The 8260-nt window shown below is 37.4% G+C and overlaps 1 protein-coding gene across 1 annotated transcript; it reads left to right on the forward strand.

Moving 5' to 3' along the window:
- The first annotated feature begins 1004 nt into the window (after positions 1-1004).
- Positions 1005-5071, forward strand: agr1 (anterior gradient 1). Its single transcript, XM_022216803.2, has 8 exons — positions 1005-1293; positions 1589-1710; positions 1880-1943; positions 2153-2205; positions 2810-2886; positions 3090-3153; positions 3515-3595; positions 4901-5071. The coding sequence occupies exons 2-8, from the start codon at positions 1611-1613 to the stop codon at positions 4948-4950; spliced, it is 489 nt and encodes a 162-aa protein (XP_022072495.1). The 5' UTR covers positions 1005-1293; positions 1589-1610; the 3' UTR covers positions 4951-5071.
- The last annotated feature ends 3189 nt before the right edge of the window (positions 5072-8260 follow it).

Here is an 8260-nt window from a genome sequence, read left to right on the forward strand (position 1 = left end):
GACTAAACCTCTAAAAATATTTTCTATTATCAAAGTTACACATTTATAAAGTTTTGCTTCAGAGAAAATATAATCTCCTTATGCTGAAGTGGCTGAAATGTAACTCAACACAGTTGCTTCCTTTAGAATATGCAAATCTGCAAAAGCCTCGCCTCTATCTCCACCCACTCCTTCCACACTTGCAGGATCACCTATGATGCTGTTAAACTACTTCACTGTATACAATGGCAAGTTGTTATACTGAACCAATTCAGCTATATATACTACCCTTCAAAAGTTTGGGGTTACTTAGAAATGGCCCTAATTTTGAAAGAAAAACTGTTTCTTTTTCATGAAAATTAAATTAAGTTAATCGGAAATATAATCTAGACATTGTTAATGTGGTAAATGACCATTCTAGCTGGAAACGGCTGATTTTTAATGGAATATCTACATAGGGGTACAGAGGAACATTTTCAGCAACCATCACTCCTGTGTTCTAATGCTACATTGTGTTAGCTAATGGAGTTGAAAGGCTAATTGCTGATTAGAAACACCTTGTGCAATTATGTTTGCACTTGAAGAAAGTGTGAGTTTTGATGGAAACACGAAATTGCCTGGGCGACCCTACACTTTTGAATGGAAGTGTCTGTATACCAAATGAAAACAGAATATGAAGAAGAAGAGTTATACAGAAAGTCTCATTCTGCTGGTTGATGGATTGGTTCTGTTGGATTGTTACACACTAAATACAACAATCTGTGTTTTGGAGTGTCATCAGTTGATTTCAATTTCAAGTGGAAATCCTCAGTCATCGCAGAATACTGCACAGTATACTGTGTGTTTTACTAATAATTCGTCTTCCACCATATTAAGAAAAAGCACTGTATGCATGTATTTGTTTACAAAGTTGAAAAAAACTTGATTTTCATGAAGGGACAGAAAAACTTTATTTTTAGGCTGACATGTTATAGCAGAAAGAAAACTGACATGAGAGATGAGTATAAGGAATTCTTGCGTATTAACATTTGAGGTCAGATGTCTTGAAATCGCTTGATATCGGTCTCTGACTGGTTCAGGCCAGCAGCCTCACTGTTAAACAGTTAAGGGTGAGGTGAAAGAAATGTTTTAGGTATTGTGTATGAAATCTGTGTACTGTATGGGTGTTTTTTCAGTAGGTCATGGCCTTCTGTATTTATAGTATACCACTATGACATACCAGTTTGGTGAGTTCAGTTGAAAAGAATCGCCTCACAAAAGGGAGCGCATTCAGGAAGGTAAGAGCAGATGCAGATACTTGGTGCTTCATGCAAGGTAAGATATACACCTCGTATGAACTTTGGACTGTCTTTTCTGCGATTGTTTTATGTCTAGTATTTGAAATGTTAAAATTCTAGTCATGATTAGGTGATATATGGACAATTTTTTTTTGTTAATATACAATCAGAAAAAACAAAAGCATGTGTAATTGCCATGTATATAATTATAGCTCACAAGTAATAAGTATTTTAACAAGGTAGCTAATGAAGCTGTTAATAAGGTCGAAATGGCTTTATCTTTTCAATGAACTGTGAATTTCCTCCTGCTTTATTGCCATCTGTCACTACAGTTGTCACAAAGGCCAGGAGAGGATGCTTCGCTGGGTCTCGTTTGCTTTGCTTGTTGGTATTTGTGCAAGTGCCGGAGAAGAGAAAAAAAAGACAGGGAACCCTCCTGTGTCCTTGTCAAGAGGTGGGTGATTCTCTTTTTGTCAAGATCTAGGTAATCTCTATAACAATCATTTGCAACGACGACTCTGTCAGTTTGATTTGTCGAAGTTTTGCTTTTGAAGGGGCGTAATAGAACCACAGAGCAGTGTGTCTGATTCTTGTTGACTTCATGACTGTTTATTTCCCTGCAGGATGGGGGAATACTATTAACTGGGTCAAAACTTATGAAGATGGTCTGTCAAAAATGGAGAAGAGGTGAGACTACATCAGCTGTTCTGTTACTGCATGAATACAGCTCCATTACTATCCCATAAGTAAGCAAAATCTGCCATTTAATTCATTCATCCAGTGCAAAGACTGACTTCTCAGAGATGTTATTATGTAATCTTGCATTCACACCCATTAATGTGCTAACTGTGCTGAGGAATGTGTTGAGCTGCTTCTCTGTGGTGTTTCTGTTGCAGTCAGAAACCTCTGATGGTCATTCATCATCGAGAAGACTGTCCACACTCTCAAGGTATGCTGCTAACTTTGGTTTATTAAAGAAATATTGACCGTAAAAACACAGACTTGCAATGCAAATCCTGTCCTGCCCTTCCTCGCCTGGTTTGGGCTTGGTTTCATGGGGAAAACAATCGTTGCATTCCTTAACACCCGCAGAGCAGCCAGTCAAGTAGGTGGGAATTATATTCATAAATCACTCAGCTGGTTTCCTGGAAGCCGGCATCTCTTAACACATAAACAATAAAGACCACCTGCAGAGCAAAGTCTGGCTTTCACTTTTGACTTTTGCTTGGTTTGAGCAACAAAAGCAAAGTATTTCTGCAGCCTGCCTTTGAATGTTTGAACATAGCAGCACTTTGTGAGAAAATCTCATTGCTCTGAAGTTTAAATCACAGCTCAATTAGCTTTTCATACATACTAGGCCCTACCTGTGAAACTTGTTCCTAACCTGCCCGGCAACCTGTCATGAAGTGAAAGTGTTCAGGGCATGGGCCAGAACTAACATGTGCACCTTTTTAAAATTTACTCTGTGACATTTTTTTTTTCAGAACATACAGTACTATCACACTACTTTAAAGCCAGCAAACATATGAAACTAAACAGAATCATTTCAACAGCGCTGAAGAAGGTATTTGCTGCTGACAAGACCGTCCAGAAAATGGCCAGAGAGGGTTTCATCATGCTCAACGTGGTGGTAATGAGAAAATGTTACTAAAATACAGTATGCAAATGTAGAAACTTCAGCAATCACTGATAAAATATTAAATCGCATCAAATCGGATTTGATACAGATTTTCTCTATTTTTAGTATGACGTTAATTTATATGAAGTTTCATTCAGCAATTTCCATTAATATGCACTCATGCATAATTTATAAGAGTTTTATTTATTTCACAGGAAGAGACTGGGGACCCAAACCTGGCACTTGATGGCTACTATGTTCCCAGAATTGTCTTTGTTGGTGAGTATTAACAACATTCATCCGAATTTGAAGCTTTTAAAAAATTCAATCTGCATCAGAAACATAACTTTATAACAAATTTAATCAGATCTAATTTATTCTAATCTAACGATCATCTCACGCTGGACCCGAACTTCTTGTTTGAAGAGGGACTGGAGCTTAACACTTGTCATAGATATTGTGCTGATGAGAAGAAAAAGAACAAAGGCTATTATTAATGCATTTTTAATGATGGTGGGGAAAGTAGGACTGGATATTCTGTTTTTAACATGCAGTCATTTGTCTGTAAGATAATTCCAGATAATTTTGTTTACTGCATTTACACTCTGTCTACCATGTGTGTGTAATGTGTGTTTTTCAGATCCAAGGAAGGCTGTGCGAAACGACATTATAGGACAGTATGAGCAAATGTTCGCCTACGGACCTGAAGACATGGGAATCTGTGAGTGACTGTCCGCTGTCTCTAATGACAGTCTGCAGCATCTGAACCCTGCTGTCTTCACTTTTATACTCTTTTCCATTCCTCAGTAACTTGATAGAAATGGTGAACTTTGGTTCTCACAGAAAGAACGATGCCTCATAAGGATGTTAGTGAGAGTTTCGCAGGTTTTAGGTTTAGCAGAAGGCTGGAGAAGGACAGGGAGATGTTTTACAACTGCACTGCACACAGTTCGGTTTGAGCTACAAAAATAGAAGGCAGACGTTTTTGAGACAGTGGTAGCATAATTAACGAAATATTAATGACTCTGCCCTTGGGGGGATAAGCTAGAAAAGAACGAAAAACATATTTAAAGCACCAGTATTCTTGACTGCAACAATGTGAAGTGGGTTCAGGTGTGATCGTTGTATTTATTAAAGAATCCCGCAACTGTATTTTGGTCAGAGATACTGTACAGTCTTTTGTCTGGAGGAATAGGTAATTACAGTTTAATTTACATGCATAGTGTTTGTATGAATCAATCTAAGAGCAATTTCAAAATAAAATTGTGTAATTCTAGTTGCAGGAGCCTAACCTTTATTCATATTTGGATTTCATAGTCTGTGTCTATATACAGTACCATTCAAAAGTTTGGGGTCACTGAGAAATGTCTTTATTTTTAAATAAAAGTATTGTGTTTTCCAATGGAAATAAGATTAAATTAATCAAGAATACAGTCTAGACTTTGTTAATGTGGTAAATGACTATTCTAGCTGGAAACGACTAATTTTTAATAGAATATCTCCATAGGGGTACAGAGGAACATTTCCAGCAACCATCACTCCCGTGTTCTAATGCTACATTGTGTTAGCTAATGGTGTTGAAAGTATAATTGATGATTAGAAAACCCTTGTGCAGTTATGTTAGTACATCAATAAAAGTGTGAGTTTTTTCATGGAAAACATGAAACTGAGTGACCCCAAACTTTTGAATGGTAGTGTATATTAAAAACGCTCAGTCCATAAATTGTGCTTACTCACGTTGGAGACAAACATTTTTTTGCCAAACAATATTAAAATAATATTTTTTCGTGTGACAATTAACAAGTGAACTTAAACTGCAGTTTTGAGAAAAAGAGGAAAAAGGATATCAGATTCTTTAAAGGTGAGCAGAGTAGTTAACTCGTTTACTAGCTAACTCTAGACTTCAGTAAACATCCAAGATTTGCTTGCAAAGCTGCGACCTCCATTAAAATTTGAGCATCGCCTGCATCAGCAATAAGCGCTGTGGCTGCTCGTTGTTCTGATCTGTGCTTTGCTTTCTCGACAGTGGCCGACAACATGAGGAAAGCCAAAGTCCTGCTGAAAACCGAACTCTGATGTGACTCTGTGTCGCTGCATCTTCCAGCTCTGCCTGTTCAGTGGTCAGCACTGACTGCTTTAAATGTTTCTAAGAGCTCAATAAAAAACTAAATACATGAGAAGAAAGTATAGTGTCTGCTTAATTAAACTTACATATTGTCATTTTATTTTACAATTTAAAAATACAGTATTTCCCCAAAAGGAATCATATTACATTACACTTGATTAAAGACCTATTAACTTTCTCAAGCTTTTTTAAGATTGAGATGGAGAGATATTTATTTTGAATATAAGGCCGGCCGCTGGCATAAACAGTCTGTGCCGTTGTTTATAGCCACATCCACTAGAGGGGGCCACACCACAATAAGTGTGTGATTCGCATTTTGTCCCTGTCTTTATTCCAATAAAACATAAATCATCATGGTAACATATCAATTTAAACTGGCTTATTAGAAAACTGTACGGGAAAAATACAGGAAAGAAAAATAAACCAGCAGTCAGTTGGTGACTCCATGCTTCGTGCGTAAGTTAGGCTACAGTGACACCACGGCACCGTTTCAAACTTGATCGATTACACTGGTCTGGAGAAGCCACAGATGGAAAAGCAGTAGCACTAGAGATGGCATCATGACTCCAAAAAGGAAGTTCAGGAGCGGTGCTGAAGGACGAAAAAAGAAGAAGATGGAGATGGAAAGAAGAGCCCGAGATAAAGGTTATAATGTCACTCGACTTCACACAAATCTTTCCGATACAATCTCTCTCACTCGCTCTCTCACTCAAGCGCGTGCAGTGCCCCATCAACGTGTTCTAATGCAAGAAGCCTAAACTCTCCAACCTCGCACAGCATGGCTGTCACAGAAAATTAAACATTTCAAATCTTTTAGTTAGCAAATACAAATGGCCTTAGGCGTCGTTTGGGTAGCCTGCCTTGATTTTGGTATTGCTATGCAATAATGTCGACAGCTTTTGAGCAGCCTTAGGATGGTGACACGGTTGCTGCTCTAGTAGGAGGCAACAAGCTAGGCAACAATCAGGCATGGATACTGTATTGGCTATGTAAATGGAGAAGGGCCGTGCATGTTTTTGGGGCCACAAAAAAAATCTTGCTTAGGGCCACCAAAGTCCTAGGGCCGGCCCTGTGAATATGTAAAGTCAAATATCAAGAAAATAAGGAATCGATATTATATATGCATAGATATATGTCTACATACAGTACCAGTCAAAAGTTTGGACACACCTTCTCATTAAAGGATTTTCATTTAATTATTTTATACATTGCAGATTAATACTGAAGACATCAAAACTATAAAAGAATACACATGGAATTATGTTGTAAACAAAAAAGTGTTAATCTTCAGTATAAATCTAGAAAATAATACAAATAAATACAATGTACTTAATGAGAAGGTGTGTCCAAACTTTTGACTGGTAGTGTACATACATACAAAAATCATAAAGCAAAAGAAATATTCCACTACTAAAATGCTGTGTGAGGTGTTTTTCCATGTAATAAGAGGAAAATAATTGATTCTCACTGGATTGAACCTGGAAATAAATGAATTATCTCACAGCTAGATAATTTGTTAACTGGTTATGTACTTTTTATAACGTAATGTTGTGATGTTTTATTGTGACTTGCTGGGGGACTGCAGATGAAAATTAGCTTAAAGCTATCTCTGGTACAATGCATCGAATGGAAACATTTATGTTTAATATTGTACATGGTCCCTTCTTAAATAAACTCAGAATAACAATAATAGCAGCTAGAGCCACCTTTTACCACTAGGTGGCAGTATAATACAGATGCCTAAAAGTCTTATACATCTGGGACTTTTTTCACCAAACTCCGGTTTATTCTAAACATTACACTCTAATTTGGAGATATGTCTGATTTAAATGCATAAGTTAAACTTTACTTGATAGTAGTTACATATGTCTTGATGATATATCACATATAAATAATCCATTTTATAATAATCTCATTTGTATCATAGAGGCTCAGTATTATATATTCTACTGCATGGCTCCCAAAATGTATCACTACATGAGCTTTCCCCTTTGAAGATCAACAGCTCTTTATTGTTGCAAATGCAGTTATGACGTTATCTGCAGTATGCAATAGCTCCTGGACAATTCTTGCATTCGGGCTCAGGCTCTGTCTCTCTTGTTAAATGGTCCTCCCTGACAACAGCAAAAACAACTGCAGAAAAAAAAATCTAAATAACTCAGGCCTAGACAGAATGGGACCATGCTGCTTTGCCACAAATAGCCCAGATGCAGTTTTCCACTGTCACAGCTTGGATTAATGAGCTGTTTTTAATTGTTATGGCTCCACTGTGGTGCCTTCAACTTTTTAAGGAAAAGGATGTGGAAAGGTGCAGACACAGATCAGCAGAAGTCATAGTGTTACAAGCCAGCATTAGTGTCAACACACACTCAGACATCTGCTCTAATGGATAGGATGCATCTTGAAGACCCATTCATTATGCATTTTCTCTAAATTCAGAGGAAAGCTGAAGACAGAGGAGCATTGTAAATGGGTCAGTAAGTTTCATTCCTCAATATTATTATTTTTTTCTTAACATCTACTGAAAGAACTGATCACTGGGAAACGATTAAATTATTCACACTTCTGTTGCATTTGTTCTCTTCTTTTCAGAGTCAGCATGGAAGTCTGAAACAATTGTGTGTCTGCTTTTCTTTCATGTTTTTTTCAGTTTTCTGTGTCTCCGATGGACCCGAGATGATTCATCAGGAACTCTTGAGATTTTCCATATATTCCCCTCGCCCCTACTTCTTTTCTTAAGAAACAGGTTTCATAAGCTTACACTCCTGGGGTCATAACAAATGTGTTTTCTGCTCAGAGTTTCCTTTATCCTGGGTCTGACAATTCCCTCTCTGGATCACTGCAGTGCTCTGAGAGAGAAACCCGGCTCTGAGAATCCTCTCCAGCACCTCCAAAAACTGTCATATTGCTTTAGGAATATAAAGTATCTCCAGCATTACTTCACAAAAAGGGAGAATTATTTGGTGTAAGTGGAAAAATTAGGTGTGGGAGATTTGAATTTGAAGATAATTGTCAAGCTTTCTAAGTATGAGATATTTAATAGTGATGCAATGGCTATATAACATACTGAACCACTGGTGATGAACATGCACGTTTAAAACACCCGAGGAAATATATGTAGTGTATGCTTATGTATATACACTACCGTTCAAAAGTTTAGGGTCACCCAGGCAATTTCATGTGTTCCATGAAAACTCACACTTTTATTCATGTGCTAACAAGGGTTAGCACAAGGGTTTTCTAATCATCAGTTAGCCTTTA

The sequence above is a fragment of the Acanthochromis polyacanthus genome, chromosome 14 (assembly GCF_021347895.1).
Source record: "Acanthochromis polyacanthus isolate Apoly-LR-REF ecotype Palm Island chromosome 14, KAUST_Apoly_ChrSc, whole genome shotgun sequence".
NCBI lineage: Eukaryota > Metazoa > Chordata > Actinopteri > Pomacentridae > Acanthochromis > Acanthochromis polyacanthus.

Coding starts and splice junctions, on each gene's coding strand:
- agr1 (XM_022216803.2), top strand. CDS start 1,611: ATGCTTCGCTGGGTCTCGTTTGCTTTGCTTGTTGGTATTTGTGCAAGT. Junction 2,206..2,809: donor AGACTGTCCACACTCTCAAG/GTATGCTGCTAA, acceptor TCATTTCAACAG/CGCTGAAGAAGGTATTTGCT. Junction 2,887..3,089: donor TCATCATGCTCAACGTGGTG/GTAATGAGAAAA, acceptor TTTATTTCACAG/GAAGAGACTGGGGACCCAAA.